At 33.9% G+C, this 24,485-nt stretch overlaps 4 protein-coding genes across 7 annotated transcripts; 3 read left to right on the top strand and 1 right to left on the bottom strand.

The window, feature by feature from the left end:
* Positions 1-378: 378 nt before the first annotated feature.
* Positions 379-2,462, top strand: LOC140814816 (uncharacterized). Of its 2 annotated transcripts, none has more exons than XM_073173909.1 (4): positions 379-407; positions 799-1,821; positions 1,959-2,129; positions 2,305-2,462. In XM_073173909.1, exons 1-4 carry the CDS (start codon positions 396-398, stop codon positions 2,404-2,406), a joined length of 1,308 nt encoding a protein of 435 aa, XP_073030010.1. In that variant the 5' UTR covers positions 379-395; the 3' UTR covers positions 2,407-2,462. The 2 variants fall into 2 exon arrangements, with proteins under 2 accessions (XP_073030010.1, XP_073030009.1); XM_073173908.1 differs by lacking the exon at positions 379-407 and adding an exon at positions 461-555.
* Positions 2,463-6,464: 4,002 nt separating this feature from the next.
* Positions 6,465-15,347, top strand: LOC140813833 (pre-mRNA-processing factor 19-like). 2 transcript variants are annotated; one of them, XM_073172586.1, is made up of 18 exons: positions 6,465-6,624; positions 6,732-6,817; positions 7,135-7,206; positions 7,349-7,411; positions 8,086-8,172; positions 8,502-8,649; positions 8,730-8,851; positions 8,960-9,076; positions 10,985-11,080; positions 11,192-11,251; positions 12,417-12,491; positions 13,006-13,110; positions 13,211-13,330; positions 13,418-13,495; positions 13,576-13,672; positions 14,396-14,447; positions 14,655-14,725; positions 14,889-15,347. In XM_073172586.1, exons 1-18 carry the CDS (start codon positions 6,612-6,614, stop codon positions 15,002-15,004), a joined length of 1,578 nt encoding a protein of 525 aa, XP_073028687.1. In that variant the 5' UTR covers positions 6,465-6,611; the 3' UTR covers positions 15,005-15,347. The 2 variants fall into 2 exon arrangements, with proteins under 2 accessions (XP_073028687.1, XP_073028688.1); XM_073172587.1 differs by having other exon boundaries at positions 7,135-7,210; positions 7,353-7,411.
* A 759-nt stretch (positions 15,348-16,106) lies between these two features.
* LOC140813877 (uncharacterized) lies at positions 16,107-17,680 on the top strand. Of its 2 annotated transcripts, none has more exons than XM_073172670.1 (4): positions 16,107-16,293; positions 16,435-16,499; positions 16,852-17,010; positions 17,082-17,680. In XM_073172670.1, the coding sequence occupies exons 1-4, from the start codon at positions 16,207-16,209 to the stop codon at positions 17,203-17,205; spliced, it is 435 nt and encodes a 144-aa protein (XP_073028771.1). In that variant the 5' UTR covers positions 16,107-16,206; the 3' UTR covers positions 17,206-17,680. The 2 variants fall into 2 exon arrangements, with proteins under 2 accessions (XP_073028771.1, XP_073028770.1); XM_073172669.1 differs by having other exon boundaries at positions 16,110-16,296.
* On the bottom strand, positions 17,564-22,247 carry LOC140813878 (uncharacterized). Its single transcript, XM_073172671.1, is given in 9 exon segments — positions 17,564-17,783; positions 18,407-18,491; positions 18,584-18,671; positions 19,202-19,265; positions 19,385-19,465; positions 19,559-19,631; positions 19,713-19,978; positions 19,981-20,199; positions 21,866-22,247. Coding segments are annotated over 9 exon segments (1,005 nt in total). The 5' UTR covers positions 21,956-22,247; the 3' UTR covers positions 17,564-17,744.
* Positions 22,248-24,485: the final 2,238 nt, after the last annotated feature.

The following is a 24,485-nucleotide window of genomic DNA, read 5'->3' as shown; positions in this document are numbered from 1 at the left end:
TTTAAAATTTTGAGATGATATTATAATAAAGAACTTTAATATATATTTATAATTAATTAAAATTTTATTCCAATAGGGTTTATTTTTTGTTATTTTATAATTTATGGTGTTTTGTAATAATTTTTTATTTTTAAATTACTAATGATATGGTTATTTTGTAAATAAACATATAATGATAGAAACTTACCAAGGTGATATCCATCTACTGCCAGGTCATCAAACTGGCCCCACCGAAACGCCACCTCATCCAAAAACAACGGTCAAGTGTGTGATAATCCGACAACATCGGTTTGACTCCAACGTACGGACATTGCTCCACACTATATAAACCAAATGTTTCGTAGTCTCCATTTCTTCGTACTACTCTAACAACCAAGGAATTTATCGTACATCACATGCTTAATTTAGTAAGTTTGTTCTCCCTCTGAGAATTCTTGTTTCATTTGTATTATCTATCTGTTGAATTTATATAGAAAATATATTTTGAAATCGACAAAAAGATCAAGAACCATGCTTCACAACACGGTTCAACTTCGAGAAGAACATCTCCCAATGGTAATCAATATTGATTTATTTATTTATCCTACATTTTCCATGTATTTTTCTTCTAAATTGTATCTGATTAAACATATATTGACTCATTACATGTGTTTCTTACCTAATCCTTATAATTGTTCAGTTTTTTTATTCAAAATTAACATGTAATTTCAAAGTTTGAATGTTTGTTGAGAAGCAGAAAATTGAATATTGATATCGATCCAAATGTAAATGGTTTTATTGTTTTTTTTTCCTTTTCAGGAAGAAATTACAAGTCCTTTTGGAGCTCAAATTTTCGAGTTTTGTGAGTCTTATTTATTTCCAGATACAATGCAGGATTCAGAAGTTGGATCAACTTCTAATTGTTGCTATGAAGAGCAATCATCATATCCCACAAATCATTCTTTCAATAACTCAGATATGAACCTATACAATAATATCATGCGTAATGACATGAAAACAGTCGCGGCCTCTGGCGCCACCGCCACCACGCCTTCCACCAGCCCCTCGACGCAAACCATAACCACCACCAGAGACGACTGCATGTCCACGATATTCGGTTCAACTGATGATCAGATAGGGAATGACATATCAGATTCAATAGACTTCACCTCCCTTTCTCCATCCTTTCCGGTCTACCCTTATTCTCAACACACGAGCAATCAAGAGCAATTCAACATTTCTTCGATAGACAGTAATTTTTCACTAGAAGGGGAATGCGGCATGCTTTCTATGCCAATCGTGGCTCATCAATGCATATCTGAAAGGCAGCAGGGGGTGGCGCCACCACCACCACCAGGGGTGGTTCCCATGATGGGACCATGGCTTCCGGCAGCTTATGAAGGGGAATGTGGCATGCCTTCTGTGCCATCTTACCTTTCCTTAAGATCCCCATTACCTGGTTGCGCGCTTATTGATCCCATGATGGGACGGTATTTGCATTCAGGCGGCATAAACGCACCATTTTCTGAAGAAAATTCAGGGATTTTCATAGGGAGTGGTTCGCTCATGGGAACGGATCTTTCGCATCAAGAACTGGAATTTCAAGGAGAAAATGGCGGAATTTTCATGCCTGACTCCATGCCAAGAGTTTTTAACTACACCTATGAGAGTCAACAGCTGGACGTACATGGAGGTCCAGATACAACTCCCCTGACATCAGAGATTTCAGGTTTGGAAGATCCCAACTTCAAGGTGGGAAAGCTCTCTGCCGAAGAAAGGAAAAGGAAAATTCATAGATACATGAAGAAAAGGAATGAAAGGAACTTTAGCAAGAAAATCAAGGTCACCGTCTCTGATCTCTTTCATATATATTCATCAAATACGCGAATAACGAGTTCAACAAAAAAAAAAACTAACAGTATATCTTGTACGAATTAATTCACCAACTCTAGAACTAAAGTTTCAATCCGAAAATGCAGTACGCTTGCCGCAAAACACTTGCGGACAGCAGGCCCCGTGTTAGAGGACGATTCGCAAAGAATGATGAATTAGGAGATATCGGGAGAAGAGGCTGTAGCAATCATGAAGATGATAAAGACGAAGAGTTCAACTTGTTTTCAACTCAAATCCCAGCTGATCAACAACGCAAGGTATGCATATGGACTGATTTAGTTCAACAGCATGCAAACTTTTTTTTTCTTTTGCTTTGTGTTGAACATCAGATTTAAATTCCAAAAGACTCGTGTAATTATGATCAGAATTGTTAATCATGGTTACGTACATTCCCGATGAATTTATTGTTAATTCTGTTCTTCGGATTCGTAGGTGGTTGTAAGAGAAGAAGATGACATCGACTCCTCAGATATCCTTGCACATATAAGCGGAGTAAACTCCTTCAAATGGTATCCCATCCAATCTTGGATTTGATCAAGCTATTATCCTTAATTTGATCAAGCTATTATCCTTAATTTGATCAACAATTTTTGCAGAAACTTTTAATCAACTGGCCAACTATTTTGTTTTGCAATAATTGTAGTCATAGTGTGATATGTCACCGTATACACTATATATTGTCTGGAAATATGTAAAAATATTTAGAGTAAATATTCTCAATTAGAGTTAATCATACATAATATTTGTGTGTTATATTATACACGCAATATGCATGTATCCGTCACTAGCATTAATAATGAGATGAAGTGAATCATTGAATTTCGTTAAGTTGCATTTAGATGGAAGGATTTGATTTGGACGGAAAGACTTGATTTAAGAGATATTTGAAATTATATCTATCTTGGATAGATTTCAAATCCGTATGATCACAGTTGTATATGTGTTTGTTAATAGGTGAGTGAATATAAATTCATCAAAACAATCAAATACATTTGAAATTTGTAGATACAAATCTCTCGATCCAAGTATAACATTAAATTTATCAAATTTACATTGATATAAATTACTACGATCGTAAAATTAAGGTATATGAAATGAAAACGGCTGAGAACAAGAATACAAAATAGAAAAAAAAAATATCAGTTTCACGACGTGCACCTTAAAAAACAAACATGAAATATCAGTTGGGTAGAGGTAGCTTGATTAGCAAAATATAAGTTTGAGCGTCGGTTCTACAAGTTTATAATTTTTTAAAAACATATAATTTATTGATATAAAAAATATAAGTTTTTATTTATACTTAATGGTTGTTATTGATATTAAATGCGCAATATAAAAATGCTGGCATAAATTAGTAAAAGCAAGTAGAATTATCTTCTTGAAATGATATAAACTTATGATTAAATTAGATATTATTGTGTACAATAATTGTTTTTGTTGGAAAAGTGGTTGAACTATGATGTTTAGTAAAGTTGTTATAACTAGCTATAACTTTTGGTAAAATGACATTTGCTCGGTCCTAAAATCGGTATCAGAGCCTAATGTCACAAGTTCGAATCTCATTTATTACAAGGAGCACAATTATTGAGATAAAAATTATTTAATGCAGTAATTGTACATGCTGGAAGAGTGACCGAATCGTAATGCTCGAGGTGTTGTACTCTTTAAAAGATTTAAGTTGCACCGTTGCCACTAACTATAACTTGTGATAAATCGACGAACATTGAAGCTAACAAATATAAAGATTCCAATTGTTTTATCTGTTTTTAGCATATGGTAATTACAATATTATTTTGGAAAGATATATTACATTTTCTTAGGAAAAATAATATTTGAAAAAAATCAATTAATTTATTGTAATGATTCTAAGAAGGAAAAAAACAGTAATAAAATAAATTTTTTATTGAAAATAGTTTATAAAAAAATTCAAGGAAAACATAGCATAATTCTACAATTCGTTAAATTATGATATTTTATCATCGTCCTATATTTACTAGGGGTGATCATCGTGAAGTTTTGCGGGGGTTTTTTTTTTTAAAAAAAATCAATCTGAATTGTCGTTTACGGTCGGTTAGTTTTTGAAAAAATCGTTGTTTTATCTGTAGAAATAGTTTTATAGTTTCAAACGGTTGCGGCACTTTGCGTTTTTTTAAAATGCTCGAGTAAATTGAAAAATACTTCATATATTCAGATTGATTCAAAAACAATAAAAATAAAGTGTTTTCAAATATAAAATATAAATGAAATTGTACAACAAATAAAACTAGATATGAAAATAATATTCAAAATCAATATAATACTTGAGCATAAAAAGACACTCACAACAAAATGAAAATTTACATTTTTTCTTTGTAATTTCCGTTTTAATTTCAGTCTTATTATCAATCTTGGTGTAGCAACTTGCATTTTTTTTCCCAAATCCGGTTTTTTTTTGTCCAAATTGAAATTAAACATCATTAATTGCTTAGATGGTGGTCGTGTATGCTAAGTTGGAAAATGAATTTGTGGATTTGGTTTTTCGTGTGAAATTAGTCTATGTAGTTTTTTTTTTTTAAAAAAAATCACCTAAACAAATAAAATAAGAAAAATGAAAACCAAATATGCTGATTTCAGACTTTGTTTCCGAGTGTGGACATTAGTATTTGATTTTTTTGTTAATTTTATTATTAAGATCGTGTGGAATTTGGTTTTTTCTTTTTTATTTTATTTGCTTAGGCTATTTTCATACCAAAAGCCAAAATTTTATTTTCAACTCAGCTTACCCGATCTCCAACTAAGTAATTTTCGATTGTCAATTTCAATTTTGGGCAAATAAAAAACAAAAAATGGAAGAAAAAATGCAAGTTAATATATGATGACTGCAAATTAACTCATCACAAGACTAAAATTTGAAAATATACATGTTACAATTTAGTGGAAAAATTAATTTTCTCCAAAAAAAATAATATTTACACTTTGTTGTCGTTTTTATTTATAAAATTCAAACAAAATAATTATAGTAAAAGAGATAAATACTCTAACAAATACAAGAATAATTCGAAGAATATTTAAAAAGAAGATGTTTTTTTTAGGATGAAGAATTTTGAACAAGAATTGAGACAAAGTTAATGAAAACTTCTTTAATTGAGTGTGTTATTTATAAGTTATTATAATCATAAGGCAAGTGCTATGCAGTGCCGCAGACCTTGGTCAAATTTTTAAAATTGAGCCTCGAGAAATAAAACATGGTTTTGTTTTTGTTTTTGATTAAATATAGTTTTTCAAAACTAAATTTATCGTACGTAGACTCAGTTAAGAATATAACGATATCGATATATTGTTTACGAAATACATACATGACAAAATGTTATATATATATGTGTGTATATGTATTAGAGTGAGTCTCACGTGAGACCGTCTCACGGGCCATAATCCGTGAGACGGGTCAACCCTACCCATATTCACAATAAAAAGTAATACTCTTAGCATAAAAAGTTATACTTTTTAATGGGTGATCCAAATAAGAGATCCGTCTCACAAATACGACCTGTGAGACCGTCTCACACAAGTTTTTGCCTATGTATTATTTCATGAAAATCATCATATGAACTTTTTAGAAATATACTTGAAATGGATTTTCTAGGTATCCTGAAAGTTGGGGAGAAGATAACACAAACATGCCGCCATACCCAATAACAAAAATTCTATCTTGGGCCCTCTCTTAGACTTGGGCTTGAAGCGATGGTCTCACTCGACTCATATCAGGTCCAGCTCTAATACTATGATAAACGATTTAGGCGAGAGAGTTTGGTGTAATTCTTGACAAAAAAAAAAGTAATAATGTATATAATGCGATTTATGATTATAGTTTTTAATTGTGATTTTAGAAAAAAAATAAGTATTCGACTTAAATTTTTTTTATTGCCCCTAATATTTAGGGGAGTAGTTTTTAATTGTGATTTTTAGAAAAAAATAAGTATTCGACTTAAATTTTTTTTATTGCCCCTGATATTTAGGGGAGTGAGTCTCATGTGAGATCGTTTCACGGATCATAATCTGTGATACGGGTCAACTCGACCCATATTCACAATAAAAAGTAATACTCTTAGCATAAAAAGTGATATTTTTTCATGGGTGACCTAAATAAGAGATCCGTCTCACAAATAAGACCCGTGAGACCGTCTTACATATATTTTTGCCTTTTTAGGGTTGGAATCGGTAGGAATCAAGCAAAGCTTTACATTAAAAAAATAAAAATTTGCACATCTGATTTTTTTGTTGATATTAAATTATAAAAGACTTTTTTTAAAAAAACAAAACAAAACCAAACTATAACATCAAACCATACAACGTTGAATACGAAAATATTATTTGTAAAAATTTACGATTTATTGAAAAAACACAATAAATCGGTCTATTGTAAGACGATTTATAAATTTTTATATATGAGATGGTCAATTTTACCGATATTCACAATAAAAAGTAACACTCTTAGCATAAAAAATACTATTTTTTCATGGATAACCCAAATAAAATATTCATCTCACAAAATACGATCGATTAAACCGTCTCACAAAAATTTTTGACATATTGAAATCGAATTACACTAGATTACATTTTTCACGTACTATGTTTAATGTATAAACTCGCTAATTGGACCTTCCAGTCGTCTCCTCCTCCTCCCCCATCCAAACACACCGAGCATAAACCCTAGTGCTCGCTTCATTGATATAACGCACGCAGAGTGCAGCGGTATCGCCATGAATTGTTCCAGTAAATCTCTGCTGCTCTCCTTTCTATGGCTAACTTCTTGTTTTCACTATCTTCGTGTGGTTTTTTTTTGCTGTAGCTGATGTGTCGTTTTCACTGAAACTGTGTAGTTTCCGGAGAGGTTCCAGAGGAACCTGTCGTCACGAAGAATTCAGGTCTTCTATTCGAGAAACGCTTAATCGAGCGCCACATCTTGGTCTGTACTTTTTTCTTCCTCTTTTTAGGAATTTATGAATTGTGATGCATTCCTTATCATCACTGCAATGCTTTGTTTGTTGACAAACATTGTGGACAATCTGCGGTAATTTACAGGAGAACAATTTTGTGATAATGCTTTCAAAAAGCTGGTGTAGATTTAGGGCCCTTACGCTGTTACTTCTCTTTTGTTACTTGAAGTTGGTGTTTTGTTTCTTCTATTTTGGGGTTACTGTTGTATGTATGTACTTATTGTTTTGAAATAATTCAAGTGCATGTCTCCGTGTGATTTGTTTTCCTTGTTGTTTTTCTCTTTAGGATTATGGAAAATGTCCAATTACTGGAGAATCCCTGACAATGGAAGATATTGTTCCAATCAAGACTGGGAAGGTATGTACTTTGTAGGATACCTAAGAATTTTGGGATTGTAGTTTATCCTTATATTCTTCATATGGTGGGAAATGTCTACCGTTTTCTGATGATGTGTTGATTGAAGAACAATGTAAAGCTTTATGGTTGGAGTTATGTGCAGATAGTGAAGCCCAGACCAGTGCAAGCTGCAAGCATTCCTGGAATGCTGGGAATGTTTCAGATTGTACGTCTCTCTGTTTCTTGTCCGACTTAGTTCATTTTTTTGTTATCAATTTGCCTATGAGGTGTACGGTCTGTGAATTTTTTAACCCACTATCCTTCATTTTCACCTTCATTTACTTTGGAATTGAAGAATTTTTGTGAACTCTTTGTTAATTAATTGAAAAGAGTATGTGAGATCAATAAGTCTTATTCGTTTGTGTTTTCAAATACGAAGGTTTTGATACCCTATTTGTGATTTTTTGTGATGCTACAAAGTGTTTGTCTGCTGTTTGAAATTTGAATGCTCGTAACCTTGTCGACCTTTGAACTTTTTGAGGTTATTATTATGAAGGGAACTTTATTGAGCAATGGAATCTGAAATAATCTTTATTAAAAGGTTCTTTGATTCATGGCTTCAGGCTGCATATTTGCACGTACCTTGCATTTTCCATTTCTTCTTCTATTTGGTTTCAGCATTTTAAGAAATCTATCGAGTCTATGAATTAGCTGTCTACTAGGTAAAAATCTCTTTTAGTTCTTTTAGCATATTATCTATATCATTCATGTTTGGGCCCAATTGGTATTATTTCAATTCTTGTATGATAACTATTTTTTGAATTTCGCTACTATGGAAGACTAAAAACCTTTTAATTTGTCAGTGGATTTTTCTTTTTCTTATGTCTTTCTTTAAACTAGGAATGGGATGGTTTGATGCTTTCAAATTTTGCGCTGGAGCAACAATTACATACTGCAAGGCAAGAGCTAAGTCATGCATTATATCAGGTATGAATGAGTTTATATGAATTCAGATGGTAATTAATTGTGCATGTTAATTCTTTAGCACTTTGTGGATACCAAATATGTTATCCATCCTAAGGCCTTTGTCTATGTACCAGTAATACACTTTTTTTTAAAAATAAAATGAATTTGGGATGGCACACTATGTTTCTTCGACAATCATGTTTGCTTTTGCATAGCCTTCTGCCTAATTTTTAAATTTGTAGCTCTTGCCTGTCCTTTTCCTGGTGATGACTGGAGTTTTATACGGATGAAGTATGGTGGTTTTTTCAGTGTGCTGTTTGTGGTTAAATATTTTCTATCCTGTCTTTCAGCATGATGCAGCATGTCGTGTTATTGCAAGATTGAAGAAGGAAAGGGATGAGGCTAGGTCATTACTGGCACAGGCTGAAAGACAGATTCCCTTGTCATTTGCTGCTCCAAATGCAGCAAATGCTGCTCCATTAAGCAATGGGAAAAGAGGTTCTTGACTTGTTCAGTTAGCTTGGTTTCTTTCACATTTCTTACTTTTGATATCTAATTTTGCACGTGTTTCTTTGCAGCTGCTGAGGAAGATGAGATGGGCCCAGATGGGAAAAGAATGCGTCCAGGAATCTCAAGTAGTATTATTTCCGAGCTTACAGACTGTAATGCTGCTCTTTCACAACAAAGGAAAAAGCGCCAGGTGATAGTTGGTGTCAATTACAGCTTTATGAATTAAGAGTGTCAATTTAATATTGGAATAAGAAGTATGTTCCCATTACTTTGCCACCTTTTTTGTATTTTCGTCCAGATACCTTCAACATTGGCTCCTGTTGATGCTTTGGAGAGGTTCACTCAACTTAACAGTCACCCTCTTCATCGAACTAATAAACCTGGCATATTGTCTTTGGATATTCAGTATTCCAAGGTACATGTCTTGATTTTGCCTTTTTTTGTATTTGATGATTCTTACCAAAGAGGAACTTCATGGCCCTCTTTGAAAAGATTTCACTAGCAAAGCCTGTTGATCTTGTTGCATGTTCCCATGATTGACATTGCTTGGAAATAAGACATTTTAATAAAAAAAAGTTTATTTGTGGTCTGTGGACTTGGAACTGTAAGATATATTTTATGGTTTGTGTTGGGAAACAAAAATTTCACAGTTGTCTTGCATGCATGTTTATGTGGCATAGCAATCTAGATGTAGCACTTGGGATGCTATATAGTTTTAAAGATCATAGTTGATATCTTGCTATTAACTATAGCTTTTGGTACATCAAGAGAACATTCGATAAACTATGGCTCTTGGAGCACTTGTTCATCTAAGGTAGGGTTTTTTGGGGTTCCGTGTGCAATTAAAATTTGTCAATATAGGTAATCACATGATTGTTTGTATGATTTCCAGTTATTATGAGAGACAAAAAATTGCATGATTTTTCGGAATATTATATTATGTGAGTTCTTGTTCGGGAAGCAAGGTAAAACAACTTGTCAAATGGAAATGCTTTTGTTGGCCACTTATTTTCTAAACAAGATTGTTGTAATGGTTATATATGTACTAAAATTCTTTAACTGTTTCCATCCCTCTTTTATTCCGATCTTACATAAATTTGACTGAATGTTTCTTTTTAGTATATTTAGCAATATCATACAATCAGTCACAGAGGAATATGAGAAAATTTTGATGTCTGTCCTCCATTTGAAGTTGGAACCCACACATAGCTTCAATAGTTCACTGGAATTTTTTGTTTTGGTATTTCACCGCTTACTAATCCAGTATACACATAGTAGGCCTCCTTCGCCACGACATTAGTGGCTTAGCCTTTCGCCCGCCTATCGGCTTCCATTTCCACTTTCTGTAAGCGGGCCCCGGCCTTTTCCAGCTGTTCAATGCCCCCTCATGCAGTTCTTCTGAACTTCGAATTGCTTTAATCGAAAACAAAATCGATGGGGCCATGCCGGTACGACTGAATATGCATTATCGGTTTTGATAATTGTAACGTGATAAAACTAGGGTTGCTGCCACACACATCAACATTCTCTTCGTACTAAGACAGATAATACAAAGGAAGAAAGTTTTTGGTTTTACCTGCACCAAATGGATCAATCCATGATTATATTTTTTTTATTTTTTTCATTGTTGGAAGGGCTGTTTTCTGGTTAAGAGTGCTAAAATACTTTGCAGATACCTACCAGATAATAAAAAAAATGCGGGAGGTTGACTTCAATGCAACTGTAATCTATTGTGCCTGCGGCTGGCTTATGTAGTTATTCATGTAGACCAGATTTGTTGGAAAATTTTAGGGCAATTTCTGTTTGGTTCCGTCATTTCTGGAGGTTTCTTTGAGAAAATAAGTTTTTTTAAAAAAATATATATTGGGAAATGAAGTGTATGTTTTGTTGTTTTGTTCTTAATAAGAAACATTATTGACTGTTGCGATCAATCTTGAGGTTGTTTGGTGTCAAATCAATAATTAAGGATGTGGGGTGCTGTGATTGTAAATTTTCAGAGTATTTAAAATTTAATGTATATAATATTATATTAGAATATTAATATAATATTAGATTTTTTAAGAGGGGTGAAAGTTGAAACGAAAAGTATGATTAAATTGGGAGATGTGAAAGTAAGTTTTTCAAAATGAAGTGAAAACGAGATAGTTGAAACTTATATTTTGAAGATATATACTTTTCAAAAAACTGAATATAAACATAGCCTTAGAACCTTCTGATTATCGATGTTTATTGGATCCATGAAGTTCAGTCACCAATTTTTTTTTCTATATGGGTTCTAATCAATTAATCATTCATGACATTCTTGTTTTATCCTATACCTTAGGACATCATTGTCACTGCTGGGGTTGATTCAAATGCTGTAGTCTTTGATAGGCCCTCAGGACAGATAGTGTCGACTCTCAGTGGTCATTCAAAAAAGGTAATCTGAAATAAACTTTTATCTGATTCTGTCAGTGCAGTCTTTATATATAATTTTTTCTCTATATTTTTTTTCCACATTTTAAATCTGGTGTATGTATCCCGTCTGTAGGTCACAAATGTCAAATTTGCTGCTGAGGCTGAATTCATAGTTACTGGCTCTGCTGATAAGGTAATTTGAAGACTCGCAGTCAGAAATTATTTACATTTTCCTTTCCAGCTCAATCTATTTAGTCTCATATCTGTTGTACTTGTCTTCACTTTGCTTTACTCGTTTGACTCGGATTTTCTCAAAAAATTGGCCTTTCTATGGGGGTATTATATTGGGTCTAATGATGTATTTTTAGGGTGATTCAGAGATTGATTGCTTTTATGGAATGTGTAAAACCTCTTTTACTGTAAAATTTCTGTATCTTTACCATTTAGTTGTTTGCTGTATCACAATCTCGAGTTCTGCAGCAACTATTTGTTTTTTATGGAATGAAGGGAACTGCTGAGTTAGATACATTCTGTGCCTCTGTGCTTGGGATTAATTGCGATTTACTTAAATCCGAGCTTAAAATTATGCAGATTTGCCCTGTGCATCGGCTTAAAGTATTCAAAAGTGTGATCGCTTACTCGAACAAAGTTTTTGAAATTACTTGAAATTTAAAGTTTCTCCGCTGGCAGTTGCAGTCGTTATATATATCTATTCTCTCTCATTTTCCTGTGGAAGTAGCTTGAAACTGGAAATCGAGCCTCACTTTTTGTTCAGGCTAGTGAAGTTTAAATCTTGATATATGCTATCAGAAGGTGCTTACTGGGAGAGAAGGCGTTATTGGAGCTTCCCCATGGACGTCTTCTAGCCTTTGAATGTCTCTGTTAATATAGAGGGGGGGGGGGGATATTTCTCATCTAGATTTTAGATTTGTCCACATTAAAGAAAATTTCTCTGAAAATCAATTGAACTGTGATCATTTTGGTACTATTCATTTTGGTGCATTTGGCCCTAGTTAATGTAACACGTGTGCTGAATTAGCCTCCTTGTTGATTGTTACATCTTCTAAATTGATGGAGGGTATTAATCCTCACACCTCACTTCAACCTCCCTTACAAACAAAAAGAGAAAAAAATGTAGAAATTCAACTTGGCAAGGCAACTACAGAATGTTGTAGATGTTTGCGCTTTTCTTTGAATTTAATGCTGCATTATGTACACAATTTTACTGCATAATGCGTAGGATATCTTAGTTTTCATAGTAACTCCCATATCAGTTATAGTTTTTACTATGTAAATTAATTTTATTGCCCTTATTCTATTTTTTGTCACATCCAACATTTATGTTATCTCCTCTGCAGACAGTTCGAGTGTGGCAAGGATCTGAAAATGGAAACTATGATTGTAAGCATATTTTGAAGGATCATACTGCTGAGGTAATCGATTAATCTATGCTAATGAAAATATATTCAGTCTATTTTTACTCGTGATTCTCATAGTCCCTTTGATTACTCTTGTCAAACATGATACCGTTGGATAAGTGGATGAACTTTTGTATGATGCATTCAACATTACTTAGTGAATGCAGCGAACTGCCAAGCATATCCTGTTCACTTTATAGTTATCTGAGCCTAATTGAAGGATTTAGATTTTGGAGCAGCCACTATTTTGGCTTGACTAAAACTGAAATATAAAGGGAAAATCTAATGTCTGTTACCATCGATGCAAACTGGAGGATTTGTTGTAATAGCATGCAGGGTGTTTTCATCCAAGATTGTGATATATTATCTAGTAATTGTGGTAATTAGTTCACTCCTTTTCACGCATACCTTGATGAAGTTAGTTTGACTCGTGAATTTAAATTATGTGGTGTTCTCATGTGTGCTGTGGACTCATTCAGTATACTGAAGATCTGTTAAATATGTTGGTACTTGTGGTGAAATTACACAGGTTCAAGCTGTTACAATTCATGCCACCAATAACTACTTTGTTACGGCTTCTCTTGATAGCACGTGGTGCTTCTATGATCTAGCTTCTGGTTTATGCCTTACTCAGGTATGGCCACTATCTGTATTTTTGTTTGGATGTTGGCTACTCGTTTCGTCGGGATAGCAATGGATTGTTTGGTTTAGGTCATTCATATAATGTATTACAGGTTGAGGATGCTTCTGGATCTTCTGAAGGCTACACATCTGCAGCTTTTCACCCAGATGGTCTCATCCTTGGAACTGGTACCACTGGGGCTATTGTTAAGATTTGGGATGTGAAGAGTCAGGTGAAATTATATCTCTTGTGAATATATTTCACTTCATTTTGCTTCCTTCTGTTATCATAGAGTCTTAGATTTATGATTACTGTTCAGGCGAATGTTGCGAGATTTGATGGGCATATTGGAGCAGTGACTTCCATTTCATTTTCAGAAAATGGTTACTTCCTGGCGGTTGGTTTACCTGCCTCAGTTGTAATGAATGTTTTCATTGATATTGTTCTAGGATATGATTATTGTATTTCAACTTTTAGACTGCTGCTCAAGATGGTGTTAAGTTGTGGGATCTACGAAAATTGAGGAACTTTAGGACTTTCTCTCCATATGAGGAGAATACACCTACACAATCAGGTATTGTATCTTGTCTGATATATGTTATTTGGTTCTCTATCCAAAAGTAAAATAAAAATAAAAAAGTTTGATACTATACTACTAGAAACTTGTGTGGTGCCTGGCGCTTACTCTTTAATTTGTTAGTGTCGTATATCGAGCATTTATGTGGATACAATGTTTTGCTTTGCACAATTTAAGATGAATTTAAAGGAATCCAAAAAAGAAAGTAACAAGGAGAAGAAATTATAATATTATAATCACATCAAACGTAATTCCCAGAGTAAATTCTCTGTACATAACTCTCCCTAGCAAAATCACTAGCAACTCCTTTCACAAGGAACTAACAGAAAAATTTGTATGAATGAATCTCACACCCCCCTCTTCTCTCATATTTTATTCTCCAACCCACATGTTTTCCCACTTCGCTGTCTGTAGTATACGAATCGAAATGGGCTTTTCACTGCCCGAGTTATTTGGGCCGCTGCTATTTGGGTCACAACTTAGGTTCATAACATACATCTTATCGAAATCTGTTCTGCTTATACTACTAAGATAGGTCTCGGAGCACTACGTTATGGTTTTTTTAGTTTGACTGGTGGTTTTTGTAGTTGTCTTTTCAATAGTGATCTGCTCTGTAAATTGAAGTAAAGGAAAGATAATTATTTCAGTAAGGTTGCAATTTTGACGTGCAGGACAACTCTTATATTCTCATACATGTGCTTTTCTTTCTTATTTATGCAGTGGAATTTGATCATAGTGGAAATTACCTTGCAATAGGAGGATCGGACATTAGGTAATCTTGCAAATAAATCCCTGTATTGATTGAAGGTTGAGACCAAATCATTCAACCCCTCTCTTTCAAAACTTGTTAGCTGTATCTGAGTCTGACCATTGCTTTTGAATTGTTTAATGCTGTACCCCTGTCAGCCTTGAAAAAGTTGGGTTATTGTTGTTTTCATCAATTTGTCACGATTGTGATCCCACACTGCTTCGATTTCAGAGTTTATCAGGTTGCCAATGTCAAATCTGAATGGAGTTGTATTAAGACATTCCCTGATTTGTCGGGCACAGGTTAAATCTCTTCCCTTACAATCTAATGAATTTTATTTGCTCACAAGCTTGACATAAATGTTTTCTTGCGTGCTGCAAATAAAAAAGACAAATATTGCTTTGTCAATTAACTTTTTTGATAGATCATGTTTGTATGTACGTACATGGCTTTCCTTGGATGCAGGCAAAGCAACATGCGTAAAATTTGGCCCTGATGCAAAATACATCGCTGTTGGCTCTATGGATAGAAATCTCAGAATATTTGGACTTCCCGAGGAGGATGGTCCATCAGAATCTTGAAGCAAATATTTGATGGACTTTCTATCATACATGCAAGGTTAAATTTGATAGATGAGTTCGATGCAGAGCTTACACTCATAGGGTACACTTTTATTGCCTCATAGTTGGTGAGATTGATCGAATTCTGGATATTTGGTGGGAAAAATCTAAAACCACGGGCGATATCATTTGTAAGACAAACAACCAAATCACGAGTTCATGACTAGATTGTTTGTATCATTTTAATTTTGAGTTATTGTTCTAATTTGTAATAGATTTGCCTCGAAAGGGGAAATGAAACATTTTGACGTGCCATTTAACATAAAACCAAGTGAGTTATACAGGAACAATTTTCTTTTGCTTCTTCGCAGGGTTTTTAGTATTAGATGATATATCATCTAGTGAACGTCATTCTAATCTTCGACATTATTGCGGTGGCGGCGCAATGCTTTCGTGTTGATATGCAAGAAATTTCACTGCTTGGATCCAAAAATCATGTGAAACCAGAAAATCATGATAGCTTGTGAAATTGTCCCGAGGGATGATTTATACCGGCTAATCGGTTGTTATAAGCCCTTGTGAACAGGCAGTGTTGGCCGTTTGGTAATTAATTTTTGTTTTAGTTTTTCTTTTCAAATGTAAATAACAACCGATGTTTACACAAACATCGTAGAACAAAAAAAAAGACTAAATTTGTTGTGTGTCGAATATTTCACGATAAACCATTCAAAACATTAATTTTGGAGATATATGGATCATTAATTTGTACATTATATATGTATGCTACATGTCTAACTCTGAAATCTAAAATACTATTTTTAGTTTATAAATTTAATGCATAATGTTGATACAAAACTCGTACCACAAAATATATCCTTTCATACTCTATAAATTATTTATATAAGAGAATATAAAAAATTATCGATTTACCAAATTCATGGACTCGCTTTGTTTGTGTAGTTTAGATTAAAAACACCACGGGTTAATCCTATATATAGAGTAGGTATTCTGGCTAATTTAATCCCAAAAAAAATGTTTTTTCATATGATCAATATTAAAAAATGTTTCCAATTTTTTTTTTATAAAGAAAATATCAAAAGTTTTCCTGCTTGTACGTCGAAGTACATCCGTCGTGTAAACGTCATCTCTTTTCACTCTCCGAAGTATTTATTTAGGAAGCGAAAGGACACGAAACAGAAAATTTTCATTCAAAACTCTCTCTAATGGCGGCACCAGCTTCGTCACAAAGCTCGGTTTCCAACTCCCAAGTCTCCGCCACACATTCTTCTGTAGCCAAAGTTGAACCGCCGGTGGTGATTTCTTATTGTATCTTTTTCTTGTTTCCTTCTTTTGCTTTTACTTACACCCAGGTCACCGCACGCCTGTATCGAATTTAAATTTTCTGAATCTTTAATGTACGAGTATGATTAAAGTTTTAATTTGTTTTGAAGGATGAATCCAAGGAGCTAATGGGTTCTGAGGAGCAAAGCAAAGAGTCCATTAAAGACCCAATCGAGTAAGTTTTACTTGACAGCAGTAGCGATTAATCTTCTTTTCCCTGGGTCATTTTCTTCTCTCGTATTTTCAGAATCAAGCTTTGATTTTTATTTTTTCTTTCTTCAAGTTTCTTTTTTCACGTGTTAACAATTTTATTTCCAGTATCACGTGAGCCCATTTCAGCTTTTTTGAAAAAAACAAAAATCCGAATATGGCTTTTGTGACCCGAATTCTCTCTGCTTGTTACGAACTTGTTTTCGTTTTACTACTGTCTTTTTTTGCTTACTGTCTCTTTTTCTTGGCTCCAAGGGCGTAGATTCTCATGTGGAGTTGGCATGCGTTTCAATTATCATGGTTTTTTTTTTTGACAGCATCATGGAGGCAGATGAACCCACCGAAAAGTTGCAGAGATACGAGGCTGATTACAAACAATATCTGATGTCCAAATATTTCACAGACAAGACTATCTTTGGAGGCAATATATTTGACGTGAAAATGAATATAGACGGACACACTACTACAGCAGCGAGGTACAAGGAGTCCACAATGTTTTCAAAATCTTTTTTTTTTCTTGGTATTTTGCTAACTTTGCCACTATCAGGTTGCCTCCTTTCCAATCTTATCTAGATCCAGCAAGTTTTGACGATCAGAACAACAAAGGATCAGTTCCTCCAGCAGAAACCACAGCCGGCAGCAATTCAGATGGGAAGCCCGAGATTCCATGAATGGGAAAATCAACACCCATCCTACCGAGTCGTTGATTCTTCTCATCAGCAAAGAATAGTTATAGGGATACTGCACTTGGTTTATTTCCTGAGGTTTAATCATGTGCTACAAGTGTAGTAATTCCGTGTGTCGTTTCTAACAACCTTCGAAAACCAAAAACATAGATTCCTAGTGTATTTGACAACCCAATAACATATCTCATACCGCATTCGTTTTATCTAATGTACGAAAAATTTGACCCACAAATCAAATTGCAAATTTGATGCCCAAAATTTTAAAACTGCCTGATTTTAGTTTATATAATAATAAATAGCTCAGTGGTCCTACTAGCCACGCCAAAATGACGAACAGTAGTGATGAATAAGAATAAATATTACATTCAAATCTATGAGTCGATGCTATCCATATATACTTTAATCTTCCTAGGCTGAAAGGCAACTTCTTCAGCACATATCAGAAAATAGAAAAAATAAATGAACGAATAGAACAATCAATAATTCAGCCAAGTAAAAACAAAGACAACGTATGACCTCTAGCTTCAATGTAGGTATTGAGATGCGTGTGTAAAACCCCACAGCTGCAAATCGAAAAAAAAAACTCGAGGTTACGATTACTACAAAGTAAACTTCAGAAGAATCATCAAGTAAAGGCCAAGTAATGAGCAATCATGGTGGCAGTTACAGCCTAAAGTTTTATGCCATATCTTTCATTAGCCCCTCGTCATATTTCCAAATTAGTGCTCAATAGCTTTCTGGAATACCCACCCCAAAAAATGCGTTAAACAAAGATCTGGTTTCACTTGCTTGTCACAAGGAATTATGCAGGATTATACATGAAATATCCCTTTTCGGCTCCATTCGGTGAAAGCAGAACCAGAGAGAAGTTGGCCTATCTTTCACTTGGCTACTAACCTATGCCCCCTTGGGGGTAAAAGAGGCGCCTAGTTGTCCTTTTCCTACTCCGACAATAACGCAATTTTAAACGCTTCAACATAAAACATTTCCTGCTCTGGCTTCCCTAAGAGGAAGCAAAGCAATTGCAACTATTGGAAAATCTAAATTAATTTTGAACCATACCTTGAGTAAAAATTGAGTGTATCTATGACTTATCAAAAGTCTATAAATCAAGAACCATATCATAATATGCAAAACATACACTGGCAAAACTCGAGAAAGGATCATAAGGTAATAGTATCACCACCTCTACATTTTTCACTTCAAACTCTTGTTCATGAGCCAAACACGAGTTGCCAAACGTCTCACAAGGTCCAGTGGTTCCAGACAATCTTAATAGAGAATCACGGAATGGGTCAGAAAACTTATATTCTCATTTATTAAAATGCAGGAAGCTTTGAAGTATGCACGAGAAAATGCTTACAGATCTTCATTCAAGCACAAGGCAAAGTTTGCACCTCCTCCAAGGGCAAGCAAGTCATTCAAGCACAGATAAAAATATCTATTGGCACCTAGACAAGAAACACAGGAAGTCAGTTTTTTAACTTTTACTTATTTTGGAAAATCTTCTGTGAAGTTCAACCCAACCATAACTCAATTGTATTCACTAAATAAGCATGTTAACTTTAAATTTATGATCAATTATGGAGCAGACTCAATGACTCATTCAATTGCCTTTGAGGTAAAAAAATGTCATCAGTTCACCTATGCTGGCAAGACTGCTACTAACGGGATGGAAGAGGTTTCAGTCAAAGGCCTAATACAATGTGCAGATTTTTCAGCTAGGTTAATGATCATTGGACCTAAATGATCCCTCTAAGCAACCAAGCACCCTTTGCTAACAAACAAAAAAACTATGTTTGCCAGAAAACAGTGACCAAAATTTTGACTCTCTTTATACTAGGGATAGATTTTCTTCGTTGTGAATGTGGTTTTAAATCTATACAACTCAACCGTGTAACATAAGCTAAGATTCAGATTCACAAATTTCCCTTTGAGCGAATTGAAGCTTATCCAAAGGTACAGTTTTTAACATTCTTACCAGTTGGCCTAAATAGCGTTGGTTCACCATGTACAGTTGTGAAAACAAAAGTTTGAGTTGTTCCCTGTCAAACAGTTCACACAGAATTTTTAAAATATTACATCTACTTAGACATAATAAATTCCGATAATCTGAAACCATGAAATTTAAATGATCCAGAAACTAGAGAAGCGCATAGCCTACTTGATACTTCCTTTTTGCAGTTGCCGTAAGAGGGCAATCTAGCAACCCACCAAACACGGCACCTTGTTTATCACCAGTAATCTGCATGCAAGATCAGATAAGATTTCTATAGAGTAAAAGGACTAAATATGTTAGTGCATCTGGTTTTAGACTTCAATGTAAAGATTGCCACACCAATAGACAAGGACCAGAGTGGCCAGAAGTATTTCGGATGAGCGTACGAAGTGATATACCATGTCTCACAGCACTGCCATTCAATCAAGATGAAGAAGACACATCAAGAACCATATATGAAACTTAGTATCTAAACAGATTTAATCAATGTTACCTGTACAACAAGACCCATTGGCACCCTTTCACAATATTAGGAAGGGATGACTCAAAGAATTGATGCAAATGTGGTGAAATAAAAAGAGAATCATCCATGAGAGTGGACATGGAATTTTCAAAATCATGAGGGCTAATGGCAGCTTCAAATATATCAGAGCTGCTACTAGTGCTTCTCCCAGATCCAGGTTCTCCATATTCAAACGGGCTACCTGACAGTTTGTTATTCTGATTTATGCTCCAAGTAAAGCCATTTTCTTCATTCAAATTTTACTCTCCCTATTTTCGTGTACTGGATCGCATTTGGAATGTGCATCCAAGGGTTTATCTTTCCATGAAAAACTTTTACTTTTCCATTTAAATGAATCTGATGATTCCATTGATTTGACCTCATTTTTGTGTCCATTTGTTCTGAACCAACCAAAAGAAGGTAGAATGAAGGAAAGCATAGAAGACACAGATTTCCCATCCTTAGCACACGGTCCGGCCTACATGTATGAAAGTTTAGAGTTATGCAAGACATTCTGAAAAGACACTGCTCCATAAGAAGCAAGACATTCAGAACCAAGTAAAATTTTACTGTCATTGGTGTTACTCGAGCAAGTGACTGCACGATAATTTACGATACTATTGTGGCATAGCCATGTGAATATTCTGTGACATCTGTCTCTCTATCCATATATTTTATTACTAAATGAATCCCTGGGAATTAACAAACACAATATGATCAAGTCGTTCAAATATCACACATTTATTTCATCAAAAAAATGATAAATGCTTACGAACAAGACAGAAAAACAGGCCATAACAGAGAGCATATCACAAACATATGAAACACTTTGTCCTACAAGAAAAGGGCAAGGCAAGAAAGGGTAAAACACAAATGATCTTCCTTCCACTTGCAACGACATGATGCAACTGGGAAAAGCTAGAAACATAGTCAGTTCAACAAATCGACTCGACATCAGCTATTCGTTCCATGAGCATTTACCAAAGGCAGGAGTGAAAAGAAAAGAAACTAAAATCTTCCCGTGGTAGTGTAATATTGTTAATTTGTCCTTTGGGGAAAACTTGGAATCTATAGTTCACTGTAAGGAATTTCGTAGTTTTCTCCAATCTACCATATTAGATTACACTAGTATGATGTAGAAGCCAGAAATTAGAATAGGCAACTAGAACAGACGAACAAAACTGTGATTAAGATTCCAAGACGCAACAAAGTTTGTAACAATACTATGTTTTCAGACTCACCACTTCCTAGTTTAGAGCGATTTCACTCACTTAAGTGATTTAAGAGCTTGAAGCAAACAGCAAAGGTGTCGTATTTTGAGTTTACAAGCACAGAATTCTTCAGCCTGCCTCCCTTCCGCAAGAACATGTTTTTCATGCATATCGGTTGGTATCAATAATTAGATGATAAGATGAAATCACCATTGCTTGTATCTTCAATGTTTCACCAGGAAATTGAATCACTAGCCTAATCCTTAAAAAGCTTAGAACACGACAACATGGTGGCCCTCTAGTTCAGTAGCATAATGATTTCGAGTTGCTGATTAAAAGAATTATACAGAGGACAGTTTGAAAGGAAAAATAAGGCTTTAGAATTATGTTTCCCTTCAAAGAGAGAAGAAGAAAAAAACTTTCGATGGAAATAGAGCAAGTTAAAGTTGCATACTCTACAATTCAGTTATTTATCTTTATCCCACCAGATCTGAGCCCCTAACATTCTCTTCAGGAAATTAGACATCAAAACCCAATTTGAACTGTGCAAAATAATTGGTCAAACCAACAACATTGCCAATAAAATGGTAACAAACACCTAGCCCGATTCCACGACAATCTTCTTCATTCAGCTGGATTCAAAAACAGAGAAAGTTATCGAAGTAAATCAAATTCCATCTAGCAACATTAACAAATCTAATCTATTAGTAGTTAGAACGAGATCAAATTAAAAGTTACCGAAGTAGCATCATCATCATTAAGCAAAATAAATTATCCACCGCAACAACATTAGGCCTAAAACTCAAAGATCCCAACTTTATTAACAGATCAAATACAAATATCGATTTCCCTGAATCCCTTATTCCTAAAAAAACTCAAAATCACTCCAAACATTGCGTGCATGCGTGGAACAAAATTCCACGAAATGGGTACCTCAGATTCTTGATCTAACGTTTGAGACGATGGTGAATCAGAGAACAATCTTGAAAGCTTATCTGAGATCCCGTCTTTTATAGCAATCATACCTTTCTTATCTTTTTTTTCCAAATCTTTCTTCTTCTACTCTTGTTTGTTCTTTTTTTTCGGTTGAGAAAAAAAGCAACGATTGTCACCCAAAAAAATTTTTAAAATCAAGATTCAAAACTTGACAATAGTCCAGAGGGAATGCGCATTAAGTCGTGAATTGAGAAAAGCGGTGGGGTGAAGCAAGATGAAGAGGGGAAGGAATCCGAGGACATATGAAACAGCAAAGACTGATCCCTTTCCGTTTCAGAAAATACGATATTTGTGGAAAAGAAAAGAACCTTACCATGGAAAGCATTCTGTTCAGACATGAATTAATTAAATAATAATAATAATAATAATAATAATATAATAATAATAATAATAATAATAAGGTTTTTTAAAAATAATAATAATAAATTACTAAAATATAAAAATAATTATTTATTTATTTTATACTTTATAACCTGTAAAAAAAAATACGATATTATTTAATTAAAAAAATATCCGAATCAAGAACTTAGTTGTATTTTTCTAATTTATAATTTAAATTTATATATTGATAACAAAAGGATTACTGCTAAAATTACCATGGTAAAAACTTGTGTGAGGCGGTCTCACGAGTCATATTTTGTGAGACGTATCTCTTATTTAGGTCATCCATGAAAAATATTACTTTTTATGTTAACAATATTAATTTTTATTGTGAATATCGTTATGTTTTATCTGTCTCACAGATAAAGATTGTGAGACCGTCTCATAAGAGACCTACTCAATTAACAGCCGAGCTTTGTATTTTCTTCAAAAGTCACTATATATAATCTTTCTCATATCCCATTAAAAACTTTCATGTAAAACAATGTCGATTCAATCTTTCATTATTGTTATTGTAGTGAAAAACAACCAAATACATCGATCCTAGCTACAATAAAAAAAGAGATAATGACATCAAAATAAATAGTAATTTTTTTTAAGACGATCACATCGAGTCAATATCAAATAAAAAGATAAATATTGATGTTGAATTTTCATCAAAGATGGTCTTCTTTTTGTAATACAATATTCAGAAGTTAATTAAATCAACGTCTCAATCATATGAGATAAGGGCATCCATGACATCGGTTGATTTTATTTCATGTAGTGGACACTATTTTTAGAATTGTCAAATTAGGGTCGGTCGGTTAAACACTCGTACTTACTGATTTTAATAATTTGTTATATTAATTTGAATAAAAAAAAGAGTAAATAACCAATTATTTGGAGGAGAGTATTCTCCTAGACCAAGATAGAGATGCCTAGAATAGGTGTATGTAGTATGTTGACAAGGAAAAAATTAAAAGAAAATGCAATGCAATGCGAGGAGGTAAGTTCGACTGTTTTTTAACTAACATAAAAACTCGTAGTCATTATTACTCGATGTGTATTAGGTAAACTCTCGTATTAAAGTAATAAATTATAAATTATGTTAGTCAAGTAAAATACATATGACAAACTTTGTGTCATAAGCACGTCCGAAAAAGTATCGATAGATGATTTATATATTTATTTGTATGTGGCCACTCCAAAAGAACTGAACATTCAGATCTTGAAATGGTAGTATATTAAATTCCTTTATCTGTACTTTTTCAAGTGTGTGGTTTTATGTTGACATGGGAAGTGCATTGTTATCTTTAAATATGACAGGGAATTTACTACACCACAAGAGAATAATGCTTCATTTAATGAGTTTGAGGATAGATGTTTTTAATCTAAGAGGGGTGGAAAATTCAATGCAGTGAATTTCTATTTGGTATTAGTGATATAAAATGTGAAAATAAGAAAGAAAATCACATTTCATAATTTGGTATAAAAAAACTCTTGTGAGACAATCTCACAAGTCAATTTCATGAGACGAATCTTCTATTCGAATCACTAATACCGCAAATGCATGTATATTATGGTCAGTGAGACGTTATATTCACAATAGTACAACAATCAATTGTGTATTTAATATTTCGTTTATCAACATATGAGTAATATTAATGTTGATAATGTTAATGTGTCAAAACATGAAACATTATTAGATCAACCGTTAGAATAATAAAACCAGCCAAAATGTGTTAGACCCGACATGCCACCCTGTTCCGTTATTGAAAATAGATGGGTTGGATTACATTTTTTGTGGTTTATTTCATCCTATCCATGTGGGTATTGTCCCATGATAGGATGGATGGCCAAGATTTGCCCATGTATATATAGGACCCATTTTTTTTTTTGAAATTGTATGTGTGGCAAGATGTTATCCATTGAAATGAAATGATGGTAGTGTCCACATAGATAGGATCTCCTCTACCAATTTTCGTGGCCTGTGCTAGCCCAAACGAGCTGCGGGTTGTGACGGGATGGGCTCGCCCATAATTTTTTTTTTTTAAATAATTTAGAATATGTAGCTCGCGAATTAAAGTAGAATTTAGTGTGTTTTTAATATCGCACTTTTTATTTTTTTATTAATACATTTATGTTATTCATATTATTTCAGTATTTGATTTTTTATTCACCGTTGACATTTAAA

The sequence above is a fragment of the Primulina eburnea genome, chromosome 15 (genome assembly GCF_022965805.1).
Source record: "Primulina eburnea isolate SZY01 chromosome 15, ASM2296580v1, whole genome shotgun sequence".
Lineage (NCBI taxonomy): Eukaryota > Viridiplantae > Streptophyta > Magnoliopsida > Lamiales > Gesneriaceae > Primulina > Primulina eburnea.
The sequence above is the reverse complement of the archived record's forward strand: the minus strand, read 5'-3'. Positions and strand labels throughout refer to the sequence as shown.